General features: G+C 46.8%; 1 protein-coding gene across 1 annotated transcript; it reads left to right on the top strand.

Moving 5' to 3' along the window:
- The first annotated feature begins 2771 nt into the window (after nucleotides 1-2771).
- CD82 (CD82 molecule) lies at nucleotides 2772-25448 on the top strand. Its single transcript, XM_009277473.1, has 8 exons — nucleotides 2772-2855; nucleotides 8475-8547; nucleotides 11939-12063; nucleotides 13258-13332; nucleotides 19785-19892; nucleotides 22185-22376; nucleotides 22671-22754; nucleotides 23274-25448. The coding sequence occupies exons 1-8, from the start codon at nucleotides 2793-2795 to the stop codon at nucleotides 23349-23351; spliced, it is 798 nt and encodes a 265-aa protein (XP_009275748.1). The 5' UTR covers nucleotides 2772-2792; the 3' UTR covers nucleotides 23352-25448.
- Nucleotides 25449-27220: the final 1772 nt, after the last annotated feature.

Genomic DNA, 27220 nt, shown 5'->3' on the forward strand with positions numbered 1-27220 from the left:
TTGACTACTTAATTATCTTAGATAACTATTGTAAAGATCCTAACAGCTCTGCAAATCTCTTGTTTTCCCGACTAATCAAAGTAGTGTGGACAGAGTTGGAAATAGGTGGCACATGGCTACTTAGTCCTAGGAAGCAAATCAGCAAGTACTGGGAGTTGTCCATCCAGCTTGAAAATAAGGAGGATTGCACCTGGGACTGGCCATCTTAAGGTAAGAAGTCCAATGCCTTGTGCAGGAGGTTATCATCTAGCTTAGTTCTTGGCTAGGTTGAAGAGTAGAAAAACACTTGTATCCCCTACAACAGACACTCATCATCGCCTAGGGACCTGGCTGCCTCAATGTTCTGGTTAGACTGCCAGGCTCCAGTTTGTGATGCTATTAAGAGGAGATGTGTTCATGGTGAAGCCAGTAAGCAAGCCAGCTGGCTGGGAAAACTTATGTCTTAGTTACCCTCTCCAACTGCAGTATTAAGTGCTGGTGCCTGCCAGGATTAACGGCCTGAGAGAACATACGTCCTGCAGAGGAACGGAAGGGAGCACACAGTTTGAAGGAAGCCACATTTGTGCTCAAATACTTGCCCCTTTTCTGAGATACCATTAAAGGGCACGGTAGTCTTTGGGTTACAGCTGTTATGTGACAGCAAGCTGGCATATGATTGGTGGTAGGAGAGCTGCTCTAACATGAGCAAGACTTGTTGAATAAACTTGCTGTCATTAACCAAGGGTAAAAATCTGCTAACAGAGAACCTTCACTCACTTTTCATAGGTTGGTAGTGATGCAGCTGTTGTATAATGCACCTGTGCTGGAACAGAACCAGCTCATAGCTGATGGCTGCACCTGGGGGGACTGGAAATGAGAATGCTATGTTTGATATTTGGTGTAAGTATGGACCAGAAACAATTACAGGAGTTTGTCCCGGCTAATTTGAAGGACCTACTTTTGGGTGCTGCTGGCTTTATGGACTCTGACCTGAGGAGTTAACTGAATAAAGAGTGATTGAGATGATGCTAACCTGGCTGTGCAGTAAGAGCTCCTTAGGTGCAGTGACTGCTATATAGATGGGATTTTTAAGATCAACCTGTAGCACAGCTGGCTGAGATTGTGTTTTTATGCTGCTTTCCCATCTTAATAGCATCTTGCTATGTGCTGTGCAGCGATGGGCTTAGAACAGCCTCTAGCTATGGCATCCCTTGAAGTTAGAGCAGTAGTGTTGTCTTCGGTGACAGAGTTCAGACTCGTGCCTTCTCCTGGTAGTTGGAGGGTGACCATTGCTTGGTGGGAAGACTAGCCAGTTATAACAAGGCCCACATACCAGTTTAGCTCTAGAGTTAACCTAAATATTTAATAGGATTAAGCAAAAGCCTTTGATTGAAACAAAAGAACGTACTGGGCTCCAGTGACCCTTGGTACACCCAGGCTGGCAGGAGGGAACCCTGCTGACCTTGCTCTCTGTTGGGGCTGTCTCTTCCCAGACTAGACTGGTGACTCCAGCCTAGTATTGCTCTTCCTCTGGCTGTTGCTTCTTAAAGCAGCATGGTCTGTTTTGAGCAAGGAGCTTGCTAGAACAGATTTTAAGGAACTTAAAAGTCCTCTGTTGCCTATGCAGGAAACATAACTGAGCATGGGGGAGGAAGGAGAAGCAGGAAAGCTGACCTGAGACATTCCCCCACTGGTCCTCATGTGTTACTCAGCTTCCCCAGGAGGAGGCTTACTCCAGTAGCAGGGATGGTCTGTGGAGCTTTTTTCTAACTTCTGAGCTCTTTGCTGTCAGACAAGTGAGAATTGGAGTAGCTTGCAGTAACACAGATCTATTTACTCCCTGGGTCCTGTAGCAAAGACCTGATGAGGATCCATTGTTGATAAGCTGCCTAATTTGCAGTGTTAAGAGCAACCTTGTCATCTCTTATCCTGCAGGTTTACATAGGCTTCAGCCATGGTAATTGAGCAGAGTTAACGGTCAGATACAGTAAAGTACCTTCTCTCGGTGGTGAAGACCTGCTCTGGAGTTTCTCTTGTGCTCTCTGTATTGCTTGCTAGCCACCCCATGGATGTGTGTGGTTTGTGCGGCTGGTACCAACAAACTAAAACCAGCATCTTGTCTTATCAGTGCTCCCACACTGCCTCGAACTTGTGAGGTTGGCTTTGGAAACTGGGACTTGTTGAAATCTTGCCTGTCTTGATCTTGCAGCAGAATTGGTAGTACGTAACCGTGGAGCAGACTTGCTGGTCCTCATGCATTGTCAAAGCATCAGGTGCAGAGTTGCACACAGGAAGCTTAATTTAATGCTGCCTTTTAAATTGACCCCTTGGCTTTGCTCTTCAGTGTTCCTTCAGCTGCTTAGGGGTCACAAGGGGATGAGATTTTCTGGGGGAGGGAGCTGGCCTTGTGAGCTCCTTCAGATAAGTTCGTCCCTTTTCTCTGTCAGGAGCGGTAGCTAGACTTCTGGATGCTATTAATGCAAATTCTGTATAAATAGTGATGGAATTAGCAGTGTATTTGTGATTAAATCCCTTCTGTAACTGCTGATAGTCCTCTGTCACTCTCCATGAGATCTTGGCAGCAGTGGCTGTTTGTATTTGTAGTGATGGTGGTATCCTGTTTTGTTGCCCTGAAAAGGCAACTCAGGTAGTCTATGGAGCACATGCTTTCTGTGCGTCTGCTCTGAGACCCACCAGATGATCCAGAGCTCTGCACGGGGTAAGGGTGTTGCTCTGAAACTGCCTGGAGGACCTGTTGCTAACGTAACTGGTTGTCTGTCTGCTTTCCCCTTAGGTTCCATAAGTGAAAGAAGATGGGGTCTGGCTGCCTAAAAGTCACCAAGTACTTCCTCTTCCTCTTCAATCTCCTGTTCCTTGTAAGTATCATAGGCATCAGCAGAGTAGAAAGGAAGGCCTGGACTAAAATTAGCTGGAAAGGTGTTTTTTCTGGATGTTGGCCCAGTGTGTTCATTAAATAAAATAGCTAGAGTTTTGGAAGGAGGGAGGGGGGGAGTCCCTGAAGCTGAGGGACATCAGAGCTGCTGTGTGGCTCCCAGGTATGTTGAGCAGCTCTGCTCCTAGTACCCACCTGCTGTCTCCAATGCACACAGTTCCCTTCCTGCAGTGGGAAGGGAAAACAGGAGTTATGGGTTCTTTCTGGGAGGACAGTAGTTGTAACTACTTTCTCTGCCACATCTGGAGCAGCAGCTGAGTTGCCCCTGAGCAGCAAAGCTACAAAACCTGCCAGGTAATGGCAGTGCCCTCCTAAATAGGCCAGGCAAGCTTCAAAGAACAACTCTAATTTTGTTCGAGTCCCAACGGCTGGTTTTGATTTTTAACAAGGTGAATTAGTCCAAGTTCCGTATTTGAAATGGAGCTGGGAGGTGGGGGAGACTGGGGCAGGCTTGCTTGGGGAAACGAGGCAGCCCACCGGATGCAGTTATTTTCAAGTGTGAGGCTCAGCAAAAGATGAGCTCCTTTTGGATTCGAGTGGGTCTGGGAGGGCCACGCATATTCCTGCATGCATCCTTTTGTGAAGCTTAGATATTGTGTGTCATGTGGACAGTGATGGTACTGTTGGTGCTGCCCTCCTGCAGTGGGATGGTGTAGTGGGGCAGCATAAGGTTTTAGCTTTCCACATATCAGCAAGAAAATAGCCTGTCTGATATTGTTACCCTGTTATTGCTGTTATTGTGCAGCATGTAAGGGGAAGGAAGGGCCAGGCTGGGAGTGCAGGGAGGGAAATGGAGCACGATAAGGTGAGCAGTGCTTTCTGGTCTCTGTCCCTGCACACAGCTTCACTGTTGCTTCCTGCATGGCTGTGCTGTGCTGCTGGCACACGGGCTTGAACTTGAGGCACATCTGGATCTGCTTTCCCTTGGCTTACTTTGCTGGCTCTTTCCTCTCTGCATTTTACTTCTATCCTAAGAGTAGTTAGCTCTGGTCTAAGGGCTGAAAGTCAGGGGTGCTCAAAGCATCCATGGGGAAGACTCTTTGGGGGGAGGAGAGAGGAGAGGTTTTTCAAGTGCCGCTAGATCTTTGAGTATGATTTGGTCCACTTTAAGAATAGGAAGAATCCAGCTAGGTCCAGGCCTGTCCTCCTACTAGTGCAGGACTCCTCTGGAGATGTACTGACATCCAGGCTATCTCCTCTCTTGAAGAGGTGGTACTTTTTAAGCAGCATATAACTCAACCAGTCTACCCTGGGAAGGAGAGCTGCATTTGTTATGGCAGTGCTTGAGTCTTGCTGAAGCCCAGTTCCTGAGCACAGTCTAGTCTTCCTTTATCCCTGAGCCTAGGCCCAAGTTCATTAGCTAACCTTGGTATAGAGAAAGTTCTCTTCAAGAAAGCCAGCATGGCATGGGAGGAAAGGGAAGAGACGACAGCCTGAAATACTATGGTGCCTTACAACACCATCACTGTTTTTGCTGGATGCTATCAATGGTCATTGTGGCATCTCTATTCCATGTTGCCCTCCTCTTCCCTCTCTGCTGAGCCAGGCATGGTCATGGGCAGCCTGTGGGGATAGCTGCGCTGTCAGGAGGCAGAGTTGAACTGCTTCATCGGGCTGACACACGTCTGTGCTGAAAAGCATTTTCCTGTATTTTGCAAGACTGGGAGGATGGCAGGCGCTGAATGCCTCTGCGTGTCTTGGGGAGGCTCAAGCACTCCTGTCTGGGTTGCAAGTGATGGGAAGCAGCTGTTCTTTGTCCTGTGCACACCCTGCTCCAAACCAACTCCTCTGGTGTAGCAGCTAGCCCCTCTCCCTCTTGGGGAGAGCTGATCTGACGCACTGAGCTGGGCCTGGAGAGTAAGAGTTTTAAGGTGGGGTGTGAGGAGGTCTGTGCTGACTAAAGGGAGAAGCTGCTTTAATGAGCTCTTTGCTAAGCCCACCATGCAGCACGGGCGCTGTCTTCCCCTCAGGCTGCTCTGTGGAAGTGAGGTCTCTGAAGCCACTGTGTTCTGGTGGGGAGCTTGATACTTCTCTAGAGTGACAATTTTGAGCGTGCTTCTGTCTTGACCAATGGCGGGCTTTTTGCACGTGCCAGATGTTGAGGAAGGTTGTATCCGTTACTCTCTCGCTGTCATAAGAAGTAGTTGACATGAGAAGCTTTTTCTGTTATGGTTGTTCAAGGTCTGAATGGGGCAGGGGATTCTTGAGCTTATATGATGTGGTAGATCAATATTAATCTAGCAGAAAAACTGTTTCTGTTGAGTTGATGTGAGCTCCCAGCACGGACAGGTTTTGCATACCTCATACTGTTTTCCCAGAGCTGCTGAGTTTTGTTGAGGAGAGTGCTTGCACAAACATGAACGTTAGTGCTGGTGATGGAGCTCCGTGTCTGCTCTGGACCTTGAGCTGAGCCTCTGTGATTGCACCCTGTGCAGGCCAACCCTTGCTGTCTGAAGGGTGTTCTCCAGCCTTGCTTGGAGCTGATGAATTAAGCCTTTAGAGACATGCTAGTGACTCTCTTAGAAGTTAGTTATTGAAATAGCACTTCTCTACAGCTCGAGGTCTATGAGAAGGTCCCTTGCTATAGCTGAAATAGTTCAGGGACTTGGTGGTATTTTGCAGTCTTGGAGCCTTACTTCAAGGAAGGGTTTGACCTGCTTTGATTAGAGGGAAGAAGGTTATTTGGACTGCTTGCCTACTTGCCACAAAAGATACCAAAAACATAAGCTTGGAGTATAAGCTTAGTTTCTCTAATCAAAACTTAACACATCTCTACCTTCTTGGGTAGCAGACACGGGCCACAGCAGATGCTTCTCCTTAAAGGGAAGACAGTTCTATGAGACAAGTTCAACAGTCTCTGGAAACTGTTTAGAATATATAACTGTCTGTCCTACTTCTAACCCTTCTGTAGATGGAGCAGAAGGCTACTACCTAAAACAAAGCCTGGAGTTTAAGAGCCTTTCTGTTGGCCCCTGTGCCAGGCTCAACATTATCTTGCACAATCTGAGTGTGAAGGAAGGCAGTGCTGGGGGAGGACAGCCAGGGACCCCCAGCTGCTCTTTCCAGAAAGATGAGTCAGCTCCATCACATCTCAGTTCTTCCATGCCCCTCTTCACTGGGCTCTGCTGTGGCAAACTGCTGGCCCTGCCTTGAGGGAGCTGCATCCTTCTGGCTTGGGTGTGGAGGGGGATCTTGCTGAAATCAGGGGTGAAATCTCCACTCCCAGGCTGGAGGGGAGACATCTGTCCCCCACTTCAGAGTTTAAAGCAGTGGAGCAGAGGAATTGAACTCTATGGAAGGCAGACATGAGTTCTTCTATGGAGGGTCTGAAGCCAAGCCAGTGGCAGAAGCAAGCTCCTGAAGATGCTGAGCAGAGATACTGTCCTGCTAGGAGGTAAATATACTGTTGTTAATAGGACAGTGTTTTCTCCCTGTGGTTTATTTTCTCCCTGCGCTTCCCCTTTTAGTGTTTTCCACAGCAGCTCCTGGCAAACACGAGTTGTGGACTAGAGCAAAGATCAAAGTGAAAACAGGCCTTGGATAGTCTGAGCACCTCATAACAAATAACTTCCCAGGAACTCAGCTCAGCAGCCATTCTGTGTTTTGTCAGGAACAGCAAAACTTAGGTGACGTTTCAGGGTCAGCGAGCCAAGAGAGATGTCACATACAGCCCGGTTTGCATCTTTGTTAAGACAAATATTTTATTAAGACTATAGTTTAAATGTGAGACTGCCTCAAACTGTAAATTCAGCAGTTCTTGGCAATACCAAGTTTGAGAGGAATTTTTTTTAGGCGCCACAGCTGTTGCATGTTCAAGGGGCCCTTCTAGTTTGATCAGCAGATTGAGTGCTGCGGTGCAGCATGTTGGGACATAAGGCAAGGGGGAATTCTTGTTACTGCCTTCTTGTCTTTTTATCTTTTTTCTCTTTTTCTGGGTTACAACAGCTACATGCTTTCTGCAGCTCAGTCAGTCTTCTTCATCCGTCTTCATAGATGGGAACTTGCTTGGTGACTTTCTAATCCTGTCCCCAGAGCTAACTACATGTTGTGCCCTTTGCCAAGCTAGGAAAGCTTGCAAGCAGCTTATTTCAGACTGTTGCTTTATCTTTGTTCAGAAAAGCTTCTTTGTATGAGGAGCTGAAGCATAGTGTAAACTTTCAAAATATGGAGCCAATGCCTGTCCATACAACTCTCTCTGCCAGCTTGCTTCAGGTGGTGGTTTGGCATTTCCCTTGTCTCCCAAATATCAGAACATTCTCTAATGAAGCACAGAATTGCAATCTCTCTTTAGCCCTGTTGGTTTATTTAGTATTTCATTTCATCCTATCTTGAAGTCCTGCTGGTGTAAGAACTGCTGCTTGTAGTTCATGTCCTCTGGAAGCATTTCGCTTGCACTCCTTGTCCTTCCCTTGTTTCTTCAAAGTCTGTTTTGGATCTTTGCGCAACAAGTGGTTTTCAGCCTTTGCCGCTTCTAGTTGGCTGAATGGCACACGTTTCAGCTTCTTATCAAACCTGCAGACTTACAGGCTTCTCAGCATAGTTACTTTATTATGGGTATAATGGTGCTTTCATCCTAATTTGGGAGCCGGGGTCATCTACATGTGAACACCTCATAGTGTAGCATAAAACATGGTGATACCTGGAAGCTAAAACAGAGCATGCTTCCCCCCCCCACACCCCCTCCTTCAAAATGAGGTGGGAAAACTGTACGTCTCTTGCCTTCTCAATTCAGTGTCTGGATTCAGCTGAGTCCTCACAGGGACATACTGCTCTACTAATCCTGGCCCTAGATAAAGACTGTGTGGTGAGCGAGGCAGAGACCGTGGCTGATGTTTCATAATGCTTGACTCCCTGTTGGTGGTAAGATGTGTTGGCTTGAGAGGCTGGGGTATTCTGGCATAAAGTAGTGGCCAAGCCAAAATGCCTAAGCTCGGCTTTGGAAGGGGCAAAGCACTTCACTCAAGGCAACCTGCATGCAAAGTGAATGCTGCTGATTTCTTTGCATTTGTGGGTTGAAGCCATAATGTTATACCAGGGCCTGACAAGCTGAAGATTTCCTTCCTGGGAAGGTTCCAGCTGCCAGATATCTAATCCTTTGGCAGCTGGCTCCCAGCCTGGTCCTTAGGGTCAGGGATTTCTCTATTCAAAAAAATGTTCAAAATCATATGCTAGATGTGTTTGTCCTTCCTCGGTTCTTCACAGAAGCAGTGCACTTACCTTTTGCTTCTGACAACAAGGTTCTAGCAGCAGGGCATCTTCCTCAGACTGTTTTGAACGGTCCTCCTATACAACATCATGTACTACTAACATACCGTGTGAAGGACTGCCAAGCAGAACTTGGGGCTCCTGTGCAGTTGGCTGAGGCATTCTTCCTGGAGTCATGCTAATCCTGTTTACTTTGGGAGGAGTACCATGGGGGAGGTGGGTGGGAACAGCAAAAGAATGGTTGTTTTTATTCTGGAAGTATGGAGAATGGTGACTGCCTCTTCTTACTTGTCTAAACTAATAAGCCAGCTGTATGTGTTTGTTCTTACTCTTTCAGATCCTGGGCGCTGTGATCCTGGGTTTTGGAATATGGATTCTGGCCGACAAAACCAGTTTCATTGCTGTTCTACGTAAGACCACGTTTCTTCATCTTCCTTCTCCTTCTGATTTGACTCTAGTCCAGGGCTGTGCCTGACCATGGTGTAGTCTAGGGATGGCAATACTTTTATGCATGGTCTGTGACCTGAGTGGTAAGATGGTGTATAGCAAGATGGAACTCTATCAGGGACAGGGCGAAACTGGAGACACGGCATTCCTCCTAGTCTTGTGGATTGCAACACCAGGGTCAGACTGAGTGAGACTATTGCCTCTTCACCCAACAATCCAAATACTTCCATCTTAAACGTAGGGACTAGTATTTCATCCTATTTTCACTGCATGCTCTGTGTTTCCACAACAGCTTCCTTATTACCATTGTGTCCGAAGGCCCCCAATGCATTAATGTAGTTTTGCTATGCGAGTCCCCTATGCTCCCACTGCTTTCTGTAATGATCTATTTCAATCTGACTGTTTTAAATGCCTAAGTAGGTACCTGGTTTTATTGATGCTTCATGTACATTGAAAGTAGCCAGTATGTTTGTTCCCAGGCAGTAGAGGATGTAGATCTCGGTGGGGATGGAAGGTGTGGGTCTGTGAGACTTAGCCTGGCCGTCAGAGGTGTTTTATGTTGCTGCACGTGCAAGGGGCTAGCTTCCTTCCTCTTTCAAGTTGATGCTCTTGGCTGACTTAGTCTTTAACAGAGGGTCTGCTTTCTGCAACAACCAAAAACCTGAGCTGGCTTAGCACAGCCTGGGCTTCACAGGGCCGTAAGTGGACTCTCACCAAATGAGTAGTTCAGCTCCATCTTTCACAAGCTCTGCTTCCTTTGTGCTTTTTCCTAGAGGGGGCTTCAAACAACTTTTCTGCTTGGTGGGTTTGGTTACCCATTGCCACTACCTCCAGAATTGCTGACTGGCACCAGTGTCAGATGCTGCAGGAGGGCTGCCTGCACAGGGCTTGTAGCCCCAGGGAATGAAGAGTAATGGCATTCATAGCCCTGTTCCCAACTACACTGATCCTGCAAAGGGCTTTATCTCCCAAGTCCTGCTGAATGCTCTGGCCTGGCTTTGGAAGGTGCTGGGTGGAGCCACATCCCCACTAATGCCATACACACAGATATTGCTGCTTGCTCTGTTTGTTGTGCTGTGGCATCTGGCTTGCTACTGCAGTAGTAGAAAGACAAGAAGCACAACGAGGGGTGTTGGTTAATATAGTGGGGGCATGAGCAGAAATGCACTCTTAATACAGGCAGCCAAAACCAAGCTTATTAGGGCCTGGCTATTTGCAGCACCCCTCGTGGTCTGAGGTGTGTTTGGTACCAGTGGGCCAGCAGCTGTTGCCCCAGGCTGATGGGTGTTACTTCCACTTGTGGAGGTATGAAGTCCCTGAGCTTGGCTCTGCTTCTTTCCATTTTACCCAGAATCTCTGCTAACAGAGCATTTAAGGATTTAGCTTCCTTCCTGGAGAGTTCCAGCATCAGCTCTTTTTCCCTGCCCCCTCGCTTCCTTTCCCAAGCCTTGCCTCTCTTTCCCTCTGCTTTAGTAACCCAGGCATCAGGGAGGGAGCCCGGCACAGCAGGGCACTCCAGCCGCAGCCAAAGGAGCCTGTTGTACTTGCTTGGCTGCCTGCCCAGCACAGGGAAAAACACAGAGTGACAGCAAACAGAGCAGGAGTCGTCCTGCCAGCAGAGCCTTCTCTTGCAAGACAAGATGTATTGCAGATGAGAAGTGCAAGCACGGCTCCTGTCCGCCTTCCACTGTCATTTCTCCGAAGGGCTTTTGAGTTGGAAATACCTTTTTCCTTCTTCCAATGAGAAGCTGACTAAGCAACTGCTTTTTAGCACTGTAGAGGTGCTGCAACCCGGGCACTTGAACACTTGTATGATGGCTGAGCAGATTTTGGGGGAGGGAATAGTGTAGTCTTGTGAAGGCCACTCCTGTAAGGCTGCTACTTCAGTAAGTGCTTTGCAGTATCAGCACCTAACCTGCACAGCAAGAGTCCCAGGACTGGTGAGGAAGGAGGAGCAGGATCCCGGTTTCTGTGGCGTATGTCTAGCCAGTGAGAGTCTGGCCTGGAAATGAATCAAGACTGAAGTGTCTGAAGTGACCTGTGTGGCAAACAGCTCTGGTTCATTTTTTGATAACTGATCTTTTTCCTCTGTTCGGCATGTTCTAGGGAAAAAGTTTGGAAGTGGTGACTTTTACCGGATATCAGAAGTGGGGGGAGGTGTGTGTTACGGGGGAGAGTATTAGTCTGGATTTGGTTACTCTCTCCTAGCCTATTTCAGGAGGAGCTCAGAGGAAGCTTGCCTTCTGGGACTTCTGTCCAGGAAACTAAATGCTGAGCTCTAGGAACATTATTTTCATTAATCACTGGACATCCAAAATTCCCCTACACTGTGCAGCTCGCAGGTTTAAGAACGTCTCTTAATGATAAATGAGGTTTCTGGTTACTATTTCTAGACAAAGTATCTCTTCAACTTTTATGCCATAATGCTTGCTCCCTCCAATCCTATTCTGCAAGAAAGTTCTGTGACCAACCCAAATGTAAGAGCATGTTTCTTCTGTTGCTCACAGTACTAAACGTTGAGGGGAGAGGACTGACAGCACCAGCATGTCTGAAATAATACTACCTAAACTTGGCTGAAAAACTGTTGAGTGTTCAAGAGCACAGTCATTCCAGGCACAATAGCAGGGGATAGCTAGGAGGATATGTAAAAGTAGCTAATTTGGACATGATATCTGTTTTGATCCTGGAATAGCATCTATTTGCAGGGGGTCATACACAGGTGCTACAACAGCCTGCAGTGAGTGCCTGGCCACAAGCCATTCAACACGGACTTGTCAAGTAACCTGTCACACCATCTATGGTCAACACTAGCTGTAGCTCTTGCGTCATGTTTCACTCCATGGAGTTTGTGTGTCCCACTGTTGACTGCAAGTGGATAAGTGAAAACAGAATGGCTGGAACAAGGAATAGTTCATTAAAGTGAAAAGCCAAACCAAAAATGGGGTTTAGGACTTGGAAAAAAGCTTCCCTGAAGATAGTGAAGGGAATTGAAGCAAATAGGCAGTAGTTGTGCAGTAGAACATAACTTTATCTTGCTCTCACTCAGAGTGCATTCATGAGGGAGTTAAAAATCCAGTAAGCAGCTAACTTTCTCCAGACAAGGTTCATTTGTTTGGAGTGACCTTGAGTCTTCCAGGCTCTGAGATAATGGAGACCTGCAGGTTGGCTTTGAAAGTCTCTTTCATCAGAAGACACCCAGAAGCAGCCTTCAACATGTTCAACATGCCTCTGCGCAGTCCCTTTGTAGAAGACAACAGACTGTTATAAGTAGATATGGAGGCAGGTCTCTAAATGGTGATGGCAGATGTAGTTTTTATCAGTAGCTAATTTTATTCTCTCTCCTGGCCCCTACAGAGATGTCGTCTCCCTCCCTGAAGACTGGTGCATACATCTTCATCGGTGTTGGGGCTCTCACCATGCTGATGGGGTTCCTGGGCTGTCTTGGAGCAGTCAATGAAATCCGATGTCTCTTGGGTCTGGTGAGAGAATTCATGCTATGTTTTAGACCCACCCTTTAATACCTCTCCTGCAAAATATCTGTTGGATTGTAGCTGGGGCTCAGGTCTCCTGGGGATGGTACTTCTGCTAGGTCAACTTAGATCCAATTCTTAATTTGCACACATTAAATTCTCCAGCAGTTAACAGGCTGCAGCAGTGGTTCCTCAGACATTACTGATGATGAACTAATAACTCTGCAAAATAAGGGAGGATGTCACTGACACTTTCTGCAAACAGTGGGTTGAGGACTGCCAAGTGAGGAGACATGTCCCAGGTGACCCTGTACCTCATCCCCCCCACCCTGACTTCCCAGTTGGCATTGTGCTCTCAATGGTGCAAGGACAAGTATCAAGGGCAGTGAGAGAGAAGAGGAAGAGTGGCAGTGTCCTGCTGTGCTGCAAAATTCAGCTTCTGTGGAAAGTGTAAGGGTCGAGAGAAACTCGACTAGGAATGTCCTGTATGTCAGGACCTCTTTTCAAATGGTTCATCTATAAGAAATTTTCTGGCTGTGATAGATGAGATGACACTAGCTTCATACACCTCAGCCTGTTACTTGACTCGTGCTTATTCAGAGCACATACGTATAGGAAACCAAGTATGGCCAGATTGTGTGTCCCGGCATTAGGAACATCTCCTAATGTAATGGTAGTAGCTGCCACTGTTTAAAAGTAACCTCAGATGTCAAACTTTCCTTAAAAGCAGTTTGCTGATGAATCTTAAATTTAGATCCTCAAACAAATTAAACAGCATTTTTTAAAAAGGTAATTAACTTTAAAAATAATAATAAAAAATAAAATCAGGTTTGTAAAATTGACTTTTCTTGCTATAGAGGTTTGGTGATTGAGGTCAGAGTGGACTGGGAATGGAGCTGGGGGTGGGAGAGGGAGTCCCAGCTGGAACGACACATGCAGAGGGTGCTTGTAATCTCTCTCCCTCCTGAAGTCTTCCTGTTGGCCTGATGGGAGAAGTGCTGAAGTGCACTGGTCTGATGTAGATGCTTGTCCTTAAGTCTTTTACTGGGGAGAGCATTGTTGATAGCAGAGCTTGTCTGCAGGCAAAGGTGTTAGCTCAATGTTGTGACTTCTCCTGTATATGAAATCTTAGTAAAACTTGTGCTATTATGTACAGACCTTTCTAAAGACTGATAGTGGTCATGGATTTTCTTTTGTTTCCAGTATTTTACCTGCCTGATGGTAATCCTCATAACTCAGGTTGCTGCTGGACTGGTCGCCTACTTCCAGAAAGAAACGGTAAGTGTTTCTTACTGTGCATGTTTTCCTTGGTCTTGGTTTGGGGGAACAGGAGACACCTGGAAATTCTTTCTTCCAAACTGGGCTGTACTGTTAGCAGGCATAACTTTATTTTTGGGTAGCGGGAACAGTAAAAAAAATTCCTGAAAGACTTTTGACCAGACCTCCTCTTGATCCTGCTGCAGACTATTTGGGCATGTAGTATCAGTGATTATTACCACGTTGCCATCGCTAGTGCCTTGAGGGGTTACCAGCCTGAGTGATTGCTTTTCTGACTGGCCTGCCTCATTGTGTCATCTTGTTCCATCCTTTCAGCTCTTCTGCATCTGTATGTAAAACTCTCCTTGGAAGAGCTGTCCTCTTTCCCCAAGAGCAAACCCGAGTATCTGACAGTTCCTGTACTACAGTTTGAGCTTAAAGCCAAGTGGTTTAACGTTTTGAAGTGTATCTCTTTGTCAGGAATGCAGTTTCACAGTGTCTGCTTCTAGAGCTCCAGTAGGCTTGGTAGTGTAAAGGGAATAACTTTTGAGCTACTTAAGTGCATTGCAACAGCCTGTCCTGGCTATAGGTTCCCTGGCTAGGGCAGTGCACAGTCAGGCCTCCAGCTGTTTGACAGCTAAACTGGGAGTCACGTTCACGCAGTGGGAGCAAGTTATAACTGTGGGGTCCCTGCTGGCTTCTGTCCCGGTATGCAAGTTTCTGGTACCAGTTGCGGGTAACCCTGGCCTTCGCCACATAACTGGTGTCTATGCCACTGCACGGCTGTGCTCGCTTCACCTAAGCCAACCCTCCTGCTAGGTGGTTACAGAAAGCAGGTGGTTGAAGAAGTCATGGGTGGGGCCTGGTGATGAAGTTTGGGGGTGGGGGGAAGATGCCCACCCCCAGCGTAGCTGATAGGAACTTTGTACCAGTGGCTGTGGTGATAGGAACTTTGTACGAGTGGCTGTGGTGACTGTGAGCAGCTGTTGGCTGGGTTCCTTGCCAAATGTGGTGTGAATGTAGCTTGCTCTCTGGGCTGGCTGCAGCTGAAGGAGAAACTGAAACGTTGGCTAGCTGGTGTGTAAAGTTACAGCTTTAAACAAGCTGCTGACTCTCAACAAACAGCTCTGACTAATGCAGAGGAGGAGGCGTGGGGTTGGGCAAGTCACCTGTGATGGGGAAATGTGACTTTTTGGACCATGAAATTCCATACGTCTGTTGGTATTTCTTCTTCAGCTGTCATTCTACTCTAGAAAACTCCAGTTTGTGAGCTGTAGCTCTTCATTTGAACCTCAGTCAGACCAGGGACAGGATAAAAGTGCTGGGGGTTATTCCGCACAGTCCTTCGAGCCGATGTGGCTGAGATCATCACTTCTACGGATCCAGCAGAATGGTAGGGGAAGCTGGGCTTTGAACAGATGTTCCTGTTCAGTCCTCAGTGAACAAAACTTATGGAAAAGCTCTTCTAGAGCCCTTCTGTTTCAGGGATCCTCTGAAGTACCTGTCTAGAGCACTAAGAAAAACTATTTCAGGAAGGTTTTTGCTGAAACCTCCCACACTGGTTTGTGGCTGCGCTTCAGTGATGCTATGCATGTCGCTCTGCTTCACTTGATGTACGTCACCCCAGGGCAGCTCGGAGCACAGTGAAGGAAACTGAAAACTGCTCAAGATCCAGTCTCTAGATCTCTATTGTGTTCTTCATGTTTGTTTCTTTCTGACTTCAGGAACTTGGTTAGATATAAAACAAGGAATAGTAAGAGTGGAGGAAAGGATCTTGGATCCAGAATGTAGCAAGGTGATACTCACTCCTCTGCTTCTTGTAACTGAAGTATTTATTTCTGTACTGCAGGAGAGTAGACAGGTTTATTGTTGTACTCCTCTCTACCTGCCCTTTTCTTGATTAGTAGCTACTGAACAGATTCACTTAATGTTTTTTTTTTTTTGTTGGAACATCTGTTCCTTTTCAGTGTCAAAATCCTTCCCCACCCCTGACATATGAAAGTGTGCTGAAATAGAGTTAGCATAACTGTAAAAGGCTGAGTCTCTGACAGGAAGGCTGCTGCTTTGCCTCCCCCATGGGCATTGCTAGAGGAATGCCCCTTCAGACTGGAATTGCCTGGTACTACTGGGAGGATCTTGATGCGACATCCATTTCCCTACATCTGTTGGTGACTGAAACTGTGTGGTGGGGTGGGGTTTTTTTAGGGACAACAAAATAGTAATGTCACAAATGTTGCAAATGGCATTCTACTTTGTGAGATGAATATTGCTACTCATCTACATCTAGTGGATCACAAGCCCCTAAGCCTGGGCAAGGTCTCTCTTGGCCTAGTTCACACAGTTCTCTGCAGCTTGGCTCTAAATGCCTTGAGTGAAGGAGAGCAGAAGTCTTTTGGGAATTGCCCTACTTGCTAGCTATTGTTTGCAGCAAACAGGCCTGTGTGATTTGCGTGCAGCGACTTGCCTGGGGCTATGGACTATGCACTGGTTTCAGAATCTGAAGTGACTGGAGGGGTAAGAGCCCCGTCCTGTTTTTTTGAGCCTATTTTCGTGTGCAGGCTAGATGCTAATAAATGCTGGAGGAAGGATTTAGCTTGAGTCTCGGACAGAGGGGCAGGATAGATGACTGATGGTGTCTGACAATGGAAGAAGCCTGCATGATTCATTCTGAGACTGGAATCAAAGCCCTATGCTCTTGCCTCTGGTGTTCAGCTTTCCCCAGCTCCCTTTTCAGTAAGCCCGTGTGTGAAGAGGAGACTGACAGCCCTGCTGCTTTCTGGCAGTGGTCTGTGGCTTTGGTGCCTAGGCTTTGAATGCCCCTGCTGTGGGGTGGCGGGGTGGCATGGTTTAACCTCAGCTGGCAACTAAGCACCATGCAGCCGCTCGCTCACTCTCCCCCCAGTGGGATGGGGGAGAGAATCGGAAGAGTAAAAGCGAGAAAACTCGTGGATTGAGATAAGCGCAATTTAATAATTGAAATAAAATAATAACAACAATGATAAAAGAATATACAAAGCAAGCGATGCACAATGCAATTGCTCACCACCCGCCGACCGATGCCCAGCCAGTCCCAGAGCAGCGGCCCCCCCGGCCAGCTTTCCCCCAGTTTATATACTGAGCATGACGTCACATGGTATGGAATGTCCCTTTGGCCAGTTTGGGTCAGCTGAGTGTAAGCACTACTTAACACACTGATGTTCTAGTTGTTGCTATCAACATTGTTCTCATACTAAATCCAAAACATAGCACTATACTAGCTACTAGGAAGAAAACTAACTCTATCGCAGCGGAAACCAGGACATGGGGTTGTGCCTTCTGACACCAGGCTAGCTAGAGCTGGGAAGCAGCAGGAGCCCAGAAAGCAAGGGTAGCGATTTCCTGGAGCAGTCATGCTCCACACAGCACTGAGTCCTGACAGGCCTTAAATGGGTGAAGATGGTGAGGATGTTGAAAGCCTGCCTTAAGTGTTCAATATGCCTTTCTAGCTTGTTGCTCTTTCAGTTTTCCTCTCCCAAGTGCGGAAGGGTGATCAGAGCCCCCTTCGGGCTGCTCTGCCGGTTAAACCTGTGAACAAGCTGCCTCTGTGTGTGTGCTCTCCAGAGCTGTGCTACTGTTTGCGTAATATTCCCCCTTTCTCCAATTACTTTCTGAAACACCTAAGAATGCCTGAGTTTTTTTATTTAACTGAAATGCCTCACTTTTTGAAACGAGAGCTGTTTGTAAGACTTCTTGCCTGTTCTTGTGTAAGAGTAGAGGAAGAGCAGAGATACAGCTTCCCTATGCAGCTGTGATTGGGGACATCTACTTCAGGCCCTGTCTCTGCTTGTGGTGGGGTCCTGGGATGGAGGACAGAGGCACTGCCTAGGATTCTTGCAGAAGTGACCCTAGACTCCATCTGGCCTAATAGCCAGATGGGCCCAGGGTAGGACAACAAACCCAGCTCTCCTTGCCTCCCTCTGTGGATGTGGAGCAGTAGTGTGGGGGGGGTGGGAACTCAGAGGTTCAGTAACTGATAAGGCTTATGGCAGCAGCCAAGGCCAATCTCATTAGTGAGAACCAGGTCAGGTTGCCTTGATTTGAAGGGAAAGAAAAGGGGAAGCGAAGTAACTAAAAGGGGAAGAACTAGACATCATGAGAAGAAAGACCATGCAGTTCCCTTCTGTCTGGCCTGACGTAGCTGATCCCAGTGAGCTGAGCTGCAGTTTTCCTAGGAAAAAAGAGTTGCTGATGTAGAGAAGCTTCTCTCTAGCAGTAGGCACTGCTTCCTCTTGTTGGATGTCCCTGGGTTTGCCATGGTCGTTTGCAATTCTTAACAGTAGAAGGAAAAGGAAAAACTGTTTCCACTCATCTGAAATATGCTGTAGCACCACAGACAAAAAGGTAATACATGGGATGGGAGCATCCTAGTGCTCAGGCTGATGTAACTCTGTCCCATCCCTCAAGCAGTCTAATGACACTTCTCTCCAACCTCTTGTGATCTGGGTCTGCCGTTAGCAATAACAGCTGTCCTTATGTACAGGCTGGCTGAGAAGAGCTTCAGAAGGAGGCGGGAGGAAGAAGGTGAAGGAGTCTGCTGGGTGGTAGCTTGCACCTCTCATCAAACTGAAAGGTGTTGTAAATATCTCTGGATAAGGAATGGGGGTGAAGAGATGATTTGATATACCTGAGCTTTGTGATAAGACTGTTAATGAGCAGTTTAGATAGTTGTAGTACTTCCTGTCTTAATATAGAAGCAGCAGTTGTAGGAGTTTGGGGAGAGGCCGATCAATGCCTTGTGAAAAAGGGAAGTTTCCACCAGCTGTATGTCAGAAAACACAGCTGCATACAGGAGCAGAGTGACCTTCCCTGAGCAGTGGAGATGAACTGCAGTGCCTGAGATTCTGGGCCAGAGTCTCGCTTGCAGTGCAAGGTTAGAAATATGTTACCTGTGAGTACTTAAGGCAATGTTGTCCTTCAGCTTGCACTTACCTTGCACCTCTATCTCGTCTGGGGCAGGCAGCAGTTTTTCACCCTATGTCTTACCAGGATAATCATACCCAGTTCTGTTTCCTTATTGCTCATCAGGTTTGTAGCCCCTTTCTGTGCCTGGGCAAGGACTGGCTGGGAAGTACCGGTGCTTTGGCTGGTGCATTGCATAGCAAAGCTGCTGTCCTGCCTTCCCTTCAAGACTGAGGCTGTATATATTACCTCATCTGTACTTGTTACTTTTTGCACTTAGCTTTTTTTGAGTGACTGAAGCTGCATATAACATTTCTGAAGAGATATAGTTTGTGCTTTGTACAATTGTTTTACTATTTTTCTGTCTCTCCTGGAATGATTTTCCTGATGCGTACTAAGGCTGTTTCTGTTCTCTGACTCTGGACCACTGGAACCTATAGGGCTTTTTGTTTGTTTTGTGGCCACCAAGCATTCCAAGTTTTTCTGTGGTAGATCTCCAGCTGTCCTCCATATATTATAACACTTATTTGCCCAGGACTCCACAACTCTGGTTTCTTGTAAGTTAAATTTATTTCCCTTTGTATTCTGATCTTAAGGGGATGCATGATTGCTTGGTCTGATGTCTGAACTTCTCAGTGTATCAAATGTGCTTCCCATCAACACTGTAACAAGCATAATGCTGTACTCAATAAGCAAAGGAATTTATTCCAAGCCTCACCTTCTGAGGAATCTGAGTAGCAGTATCCCATCTGCTTAATAAGCTTGAGAAGAAATTGATTGGTGGAGGAAATGGGGACCTAGAATTAACTCATTTTCTCTAGAATAACTTCCCTCTTACACAGCAGCAGGCCATGCAACGTTGAAAGCTAGGGTGGATTTGTTGTGTTTACTTCTGCCTGGAAAAAAGCTTTCTTAGCAAGAAATGCCACCTGGTCATCATAGTGGGACTTTATCTTGGTAAACCCATTCTGTATTTCATCTTGTTGATCATATTTATTGCCTCTTCTCAAAAGCATAGACAAGACTGCAGAGGAAGGTATTTGAAGGTCAGTCTGGGGGATTTGTCACTACCTGGTTGCTTTTTTTTTTTCCCCCCCCTTTAAGCATTGCTCTGTGTGCCGATTAAATGCTCATTTTCCAATGATCTTAGTCATGGTTCTATCTGTCTTCTTGCTGTAACTTAAAAATAGCTGTATTGTGGGAGTGTGACAGCCTGAGCACCTATTACTGTTTCCTTCAGATCCTTTGGAGAAGGTCTAAGCAGAAGCTACTGCCCATTCCACTTTTTTGCAGTGCTTGTAATCTCTATCTGCAGTTTGTCTCTGCTCTAGCCTCATTCATTGGAGCTAGAGCAAAGCAAAATGTTTTCACGCTCATGACAATGATGAGCTCCTCTTTTTCTCCACTGTGGGGAAGGTGGACCCACAGCAGGACTAACACAGGTGATAGGGAGGGGTGTTATGTACCCTAAGCCCCAAAGAAGAGGCTACAAGGAGTTAACTAATCTAACTCTCCTGCCTTTTTTTCCTTGCCAGCTGAAAGAAGAGTTGTCCCGCATAGTTGGAAGTCTGATTGAAAAATATGACCCTATGAATGATGATGAGAGGAACTTAAAAGATGCATGGGACTATGTGCAAACACAGGTGAGTCGGGGAGGGGCAGCAAGAGGCAGATGATGCTATTTGTCAGTGCAGTAAATGGCCTTTAAAACTAGGCTGAGGACAGGGAAACAGATATTGCAAGAGGCAATACTGTAGCACGTTGATCTGGCTGATCTACAAAGTCGCCTGTGAGGTTTGGTGCCTGCATACTAGAAAACTGTCCTGCTTGCTATTACTGGGTAACACCTTGAACCATTCCTGCATGCTGGTTGTTAGGACTAACTGCATAGCCTAATGTATCTGGCCTATCAAATGGCACCTCAACACTTCTCTTTGTCTGCAGGGCCTCCAGAATACTAGCATGCATGAAAGCCACAGTGCATACTATTTTTGTAACAAGTAAAGTCCCTAGCTTATTGCCAGGCAAGTCAGCAGCACCTGCCTGCCTTACTACTTGGTGCATGTTGCTTGCTTATTGTGATGGCTTTTCTGCAAGTGTCAGCGTTCTTGGGAGCCATCCAACCGCCCATGGTTTCTGTTTTAGCATCAGGGTCAGTGCTTGAGCAGCTAGGTCAGTGTTCAGGCACACTGGAGTCATGATAGCTGTTTACTGCCAAACCACCAGCTTGAGAGCTGGCTGGCTGTTGTGGTTAAATACATGCCTGGCATGGGACTGGCGTGTAGGAAGTACAAGTGATGCATTTTTCTTCTGTTCTGTCTGTTCTTCGGTCTGCAAAACACTGAACTGCAGCATTTCTCCTCCTTGGAGGGAGAATGATTTATTTTTTTATCACTGTAATTGCACCTCCTTGCTAGCAGACTCAAGAGAAGGCTGAGTCTACTGTGGAGAGAGGATCCTGCTTGAGCCCTTCTTTTATGTAGGAACAGAAGAAGAAGGTTTTGTAGAGGTGGAGAAGTCGAGTGTTAGGGGTCTAATTCCTCCTGTGCGCTACAATTAGCATTTGAAAGGGGGTGGGTGTTTTGTAGACCAGTCTTGGAGTTAAAATCCAAACCTCTGTGAGGCAGAGGTAGTTCCTTCTGGAGGCTGGATCTTCAACACCTGTTTGGAAACCAAGTGCTTGCCCTGGTGTGGGTGTTCAGCTGCTTGTACCTCTGCTCTCATGTCTGTTATGTCAGATGGAAACATTACGTTTCCTTTCTGAGCAGAGTGGGATTTTCCCTAAACTTCCAGCTCAGGTTTGATAGCCTTTCTGCTCTGTACCACCATGCAAGCACTGGGATCCATGCTTAAGATAAGATCGTGGTTTTTGCTGGACTTCCCGATGTGCTTTCCCCTCCAGCAACTGCAGTTTTATCACGTGGCTGTATAGGAATGTAAATGTTTCTTCGGATGGAAAACTTTTCTCATCCCATCTTCCAGCCAGTCCCAACTGCAGCCAGGCGGGTGCAAACTCGTCGTGACTCACTGGGGCTCGGCAGCATGTTGACGCCATCGTGCGGTGGCTGCTGGTGTCCCCCGGGGGCCACAGCTAAGATCAGTGGTACCTTGCAATTGGGAACCAGAAAATGAAAAGTTCCTGCTTCATGTCTGCTCAAAAATGTGTGCTACTCAAAGAAAAATAGTCTTAGCATTTAAACCTATGGAAATGGCATTGCTAGTGGAAGACTAGGTAGTAATCCTTTTGAGATGTCTTTGAATACATGGGATGTCTTGTCAACATGCTAATCTCTTGCCTGCCTTGCTTCTCCCTCACCAAATCAATCTGCTGACGATAAACTGGAGGGACTGAAAAACTCTCAAATGTGTCACACAGGACAACTGCCCTCCTCCAGCTGACCCACCAGCAACATCTGTTCTGCAACTTTACTTCTGTTTAGCATTGTCACCTGGAGAGAAGATTAGTTTTTGCAGACTAAATACTAGCAAACCTCATCAAAATTACACTTTGTAGAATTAATGTCAAGCTGCATGGCCTGCTGAAACCTGAGTATCTACGCCTCATGCAGTAAGGCTTGTGAAGGATTCATATTCTAGCGTGACTGGTGTGCTAGAACTTTATGGATGGCTTGTGCATATTATAGTCTACTACGCTCAAAGTCTGCTAGCAGTGGCCCTTTCATTCTTGTCTTGCTGGCAGAGTGATTCTTTGGTAGGAAATAATGCCCCTGCCGTCTGGACAGCCCTATGCATAGGTTATCATCTGATAATGAGGGTGATGTTCTGACATAACTAATTCATGCAAACCGTATAGCCTGACTGTTGTTACATGGAGAGCTCCTGTGTACTTCTACCTCCGCTGTGTGTTTGTTTGCATGTGCAATATGTTACCAGCGCAAAGCGTAAGACCATGATGATCTCTCTCTGCTTGTTAGATTGCCTGCTGTGGCTGGACTGGAGCAAAGGACTGGGAAAATAATGAGATTCTTGCCAACCAAAGCATGACTGCGTATCCCTGCTCCTGCTCCAATAGCTCCAAGGACTTTCACGTAGATAGCGGTTTCTGTAATCTGGATGTTCCTGTCAACGGCACTGCAACGTATGCTGACTGGCCTGTTCATGAGCAGGTGAGTGGATATGTCTGGGCCCTGTGAAGCTTCCACTGAAGTCGCCTTGTCTTTGTTCCTCTAGGAATTATTTAGAGCACTTTTTTCACATCAGTATTGCTTGAAGTACCTGTGGAAATGGGGGCAAGGGGGGAGGGACAGGGATCTTGCCCTTTTCTGCTAAAGCTACTGTGAAACTTGGTATAGCACGTAACTGGGATAGTCTCTGCATGCACAAGGTGATGTGTTATGGATTTTCAGTCTTGAGATACTTAAATTCGTGCTTCTTTCCCTTGTGACCATGTTTTCTCATAGGGGTGCATGGATGGTGTAGAGAAGTGGTTGAAGGACAACCTTGGTGTCATTCTTGGGGTCTGCACCGGTGTTGCTGTTATAGAGGTAAGTCACTCCCTGACGTGAACCTATACTGTCTTACCATGCAGACTCTTTTAAAGGTAAAGCTACTTTTTTCAAGTAACAGACACCTGGTTTAATGGCAGAGCAGTTCTAGCTCTTGATTGTGTCTACCTGGAGCTTTGAACTGCTGCTTTCATTGGTTGGATTAAAAATTGAACAAAGCCCTGTCTCCTTGTGGTTCCTGCTGCTGTGTCTGACGCTTGGCAATTCACTGCATGCATAACCAGGAGGAATGAGACAAGCAACATCCCACTAGTGAGATCCCACTTGTTGCCTTAAAAAGCCCATAACATAGATTCCAGATGAAGGCACATGTTTTTGCAGCAAAATACTTTTGTCATCCCGATTATTGCATTTTCCTTGCATTGGGGACCAACTCTGTTCACCTGTGTGGTGTCATTAAAAGGAGACCACTGTATTCTGCTCCCCTGTACCACCCTTTCTTCCCACCTTATCTGTCTGGTTGCTGACTTTGTTCCCATTCTTCATCACTTATTCCAGCTGCTGGGGATGATACTGTCCATTTCACTCTGCAAGAACATACACAGCGAAGACTACACCAAAGTGCCCAAGTCTTGAGTTGGCTGACTCCAGAGCTACGGCACCACACAGAAAGGAGCAAACAGAACATTCCTGCCTCATACCCAGACTGTCCGACCATTGACCATTATTCCTGTGACATCCCGTTTCTGATACCACTCTGCTAAGAACTGTTAGAGCTGCAATACAGCCTGATCTTCTGGCAATAGGGCCCTTGGGCCACCTGCATCCTGCCTCTGGATTATTTGTACTTCAAGAAGCAGAACTTAACTGTCTCGTATCACATGAGACACTGATTAACCTAAGGGGACAATGCTTTTGCTGCCTGCTCCATGTTAAACAATACTATTCATATCTCCATTCTACAACCCACTGGGCCTAACATACAATAACTCCTCCCCCCCTCATTCTCCTCCCACACATCTTTCCCCCTACCCTCAGAAGCCCCATCTCTTTGTCCCATGAGCCAGGATTGCTGTTGAGATTCCAGTGCTTTGGTAGCTTCACCTACTTCACTGACTTGTGGTGGTAACTAGTTGTGCTTTATAGGCCTTCTCCTCCCTTGCAGTTAACCTGATTCAGCTCCTACTATGCATCTTCCAGCCTAGGCTCTCATCTTGAAATATTGAGTGCTACCCTCATACTCGCTTATCCTGCTTCTGGAGTCGGCTATGCCTTGCCTTCAGCGGAGCTCTTCCCTTTGAGTGTGTTAAGAAGCCACCGGGAGGGAGCCAAGCCTACCTATTCCTAGCGTGGCTTGGCAGATTGTGGTGGTGGTGCTCAGCTGCTTCTGGAATGGGTCCCTTGGGTTCTGGATTTGACACTTAGATGTTTCTCCCACTTGCCTATTTACCTTTTCCTCTTGCCCTAGCACTGCTTTGCTGGCTCCTGTCAGCTTGGAGGCACTTCAGAGACTGCTGCATAGCATGGACTCAGCCCCAGGCTGGCTCTGCTGGTTGCATTCTTGGGTTGCCAGCTTTTATAGAGGTTACGATTAACTCGATTCTTCCCTTGCCCCCTTTATGAACATAAAATCTGTTAGCTGTGGTTTTTAATTATGAATATGGAGGGATCTGACTGGATTGCTGATGCTGTATATCAGAGAGATCACTGCTACCGGTGCCTGGTTTAGGTTCTGTAGCTTGGATGCAAGGATAAGTTGCTTTTATTTTGGTTGTCCAGTCTTCTGACTCCACTGCGGTCTGGAGCCATGGCTGCATCCTGAGCTCTGTCTCAAGTGTAAGCAATGCAGCAGATAAGTAGCTGGTTCTGCAGTTGTGCAGGCTGGGTGGTTTCTGTACTTAATGGCTGGGCTGTTCACTCTATTCAGCCACTGGCCAGAAGCAAGGAGTGGTGTAGAGCAGAAGAAAGTAGAAAATGTATGTGAAACTTCCCCAACTTCTTAAATAAGGGAGCTGGGTTCAAATCCTCAGTCTTAGAGGTGGCTTGGGCACAACAGATTTCCTGCAGTTGCACACGCATGCAATCACCCTGACAGCAGGAAGCTGTATGAGAGAGAAGTGGGTGGTCCTTGCCTGAGACCTGTTACAAGGTACTTGGTGAGAGAGCCTTTGCCTTACAGAGGTGGTCCCAGGACTCTCTCTTGTCAGGGGTGGGGTTGGTAGGAATAACCCTAGTAACAGTTCAAAGGGATGGCTTCACTACCTACTCGGCTTTCCTTCTGGGAAGAAAGGCTCATGCAGGGGATCAGGGTCCCAGCAGTGGGTCCCTGCTCTGTCCTTATCTCTGGACACAGTGGTGGTTGGGGAGAGTAGATATGACTGGGCAACTGGTTTTTATGGAGGTCTGATAAGGCTTTGCTATTTTGAGACACCTGCCCCCTCCTGCACAGATCCTTCAAGTTGACTTTTGCTATAGCAGAAGGCACCCTTCTTAGCAGTAAAGCTTGCTAGCTTTTGTAGCACAAAGTCTATTCTCTAATGTGTTCTTATTTGCAAGATTCTTGTTCAGTAACAGATGCCAATGCCAAGCAGCAAGTAAAAAGGAGCCCATGCTGGGTTTCCTTTTTGTTTTTTTGTCTGTTTTTAGCAACATCTTCCTACTGGAAGAAATGCATGTACAGATATAAAAATCTAGAGGATGAATATTTCTGTAATAAAGACTTTGCTAAAAAAATATCTCTGCCTATGACTTGTGCATTGCAGTAGTTTCCCCTTGCTTCCTCTCCACCCCATTCTGCTTACATGCAAATCACTGATACCTTGTTTGTTCAAGGTAGCAAAGGGCCTGTCAAAAGCTGTTCTGAGGCCCATGTGTGAGATCAGTGTGGACTGTGAAGATACTGCCCAGCAGAGAGAGGCGACAATTTTCCTAGGCTATATTCTAGAGTAAACTTTGCCCTGTTTTATGAAGTATGTCTGTCCTAGGGTGAGCTGAGTGGTAGTTCCTTTGAATTACCTGCTCTCTCCTAAGCTAAGTGATCTCTGTATTTGAAGATGTTGCTTCAGACCTGCAGACCCTTATTCTGCACTGTATGAAGTCATAAGCCTTGGGGACTAATTCCAACAAAACATAAGCTTGCTGCTATGCCCGCAGTGCATACAGCTCTTGCTAGCTGAGCTTTATCATTTTTTCCTCTTCCTACTCACCTTCAGTAGGCTCCTGCCTCCAGGCTGCTATTTTAAAAAAAGATTTGTCAGCCCCTGCCCTGCCACTGTGAGGAGGAAGAAAGCTGAGGTAGCCATTTTTGTAGGTTATGCCACCACACACTGGGCTTGACTGTTTGAAAAGCTCTTGAGAAGTAGATAGAGCAACTGTATTAATCTTCTTGCTTCCCTCAGCTAAGCAGTTGAGAAGTGGATATGAGTTGCATCTCAAAATTCCTTCAGATCCTGCTCCATGGTGGTGTTTCTGGCCATTTAAAATGGCTGTCCTTAGAAGGACCTACGTTAGTGCGCTAATGGAGTCTGGAGCTGTTGCTTTAGGAATTAATAAGCATGACCCGAGTCCTCATACACGTTTGAAGAAACAGCGTGAAGTGTGCAGAGAAGAAGGTGCTGGGATGCTACCAGCAAACACTGGTGGCATCTGGTCTAGAGTCAAGACTTCAGTTACCCTGACCAGCTGAGTGTGGAGGGAGAGGTGCTTAAATGGATCCTGGACCCACAGCAGGGTGCAATGATCTGTCTGATCTGTGCGTACAACTTGTTCCTTTAGGCTGTCCTGGGCTGTGCTTGAGGAGAGCTTGGGTCTTGGTCATATGGGATCTCCCCTCTTTCTGGTTGGTTTCCCAGAGCACCCCTCTTTACTCGGGTGGCAATGCTTTCCCAGTGCCTCACAATTTAGAGGGCTACACTTCATGGCGAAGCTGCCAAACCTGACCAGATGGCTGCTGGGTGGGGAAGGGTGCTGCTGGTTCTCCTTCAGCCTGATGTGAGCTGGAAGGAGAAAGGAGGGAAGGTGAGGACTGCTGCTTGTCTCCAACTTGGGTCCGCAACTGCCCGAGCTCTGTAGAAACCACTTGCCTTTGGCCACTGGAGGGAGGTGTTCTACCAAGAAAACTCAGCTCGGGTACTGCAGTACCAGCAGCATCGGCTGGTCCCTGGGGGATGAGATGATGACACTGATGGCTTCCTTCTGCTCCTAGTTACTCCTGGCAGCAGGGTAGCTAAAATAACTTGTAATTACAAATGTATTTTCCTCATAAACGATTTGTGCTGCATGCTTGGCGTTTTTAGGGATAATTTTCCCTTCCATTTCTTGGAGCAGCACACAGTTGGATATTTTGTTGCATGTCTTCCACTACTGTATTTGGGTTGTGCTTGCTTCTTGGGTTTCTTCCCCGAGTAGCTCTGGAAGTTGAAGATAGCATGAGGAGCTTCTCCTGCTGCTTCTTTCCTTGTCCCCATCTTTTTCCTGTTTTCCTCCATCCTCAGTTCCTTTGTGTT

This window comes from Aptenodytes forsteri, unplaced genomic scaffold (assembly GCF_000699145.1).
Source record: "Aptenodytes forsteri isolate BGI_AS27 unplaced genomic scaffold, ASM69914v1 Scaffold146, whole genome shotgun sequence".
NCBI lineage: Eukaryota > Metazoa > Chordata > Aves > Sphenisciformes > Spheniscidae > Aptenodytes > Aptenodytes forsteri.